The sequence below is a fragment of the Penaeus monodon genome, chromosome 24 (genome assembly GCF_015228065.2).
Source record: "Penaeus monodon isolate SGIC_2016 chromosome 24, NSTDA_Pmon_1, whole genome shotgun sequence".
Taxonomy (NCBI): Eukaryota; Metazoa; Arthropoda; class Malacostraca; order Decapoda; family Penaeidae; genus Penaeus; species Penaeus monodon.
Window position 1 is genome coordinate 7,856,500 of NC_051409.1, and position 250 is coordinate 7,856,749.

At 32.8% G+C, this 250-nt stretch overlaps 1 protein-coding gene across 1 annotated transcript in view; it reads right to left on the minus strand.

Annotated features, from left to right (window-relative positions):
• The window catches only part of LOC119588540 (galactosylceramide sulfotransferase-like), a gene marked incomplete at its 5' end in the record, with an annotated part of 93,994 nt that overhangs the window by 3,833 nt on the left and 89,911 nt on the right, over positions 1-250 (minus strand). The window contains 1 exon segment of the mRNA XM_037937180.1: positions 30-119. Coding sequence (XP_037793108.1) covers positions 30-119 — 90 coding nt within the window.

A 250-nucleotide genomic window follows, 5' to 3' on the forward strand; every position in this document is an offset into this window, starting at 1 on the left:
GGCAGAGATTCACACACTTCGAAACTCACCTTAAACAGACCCGGATTTCCCAGGTAATTCCCAGCTCCAGGAAGGGCAAACGTGAGGTTGTTTGTGTATCCATAACGGAGAAAAATATTCTGCGGGGGAAAAAATAGGAAAATGTAAGAATATGTGTGTTAAGTATTAATAAATATTAATATTTAATTGTGATTTTTTTTAAAAAATTCACTTATGTGTTTATATATTAAGATTTTTTTCACTAATGCGT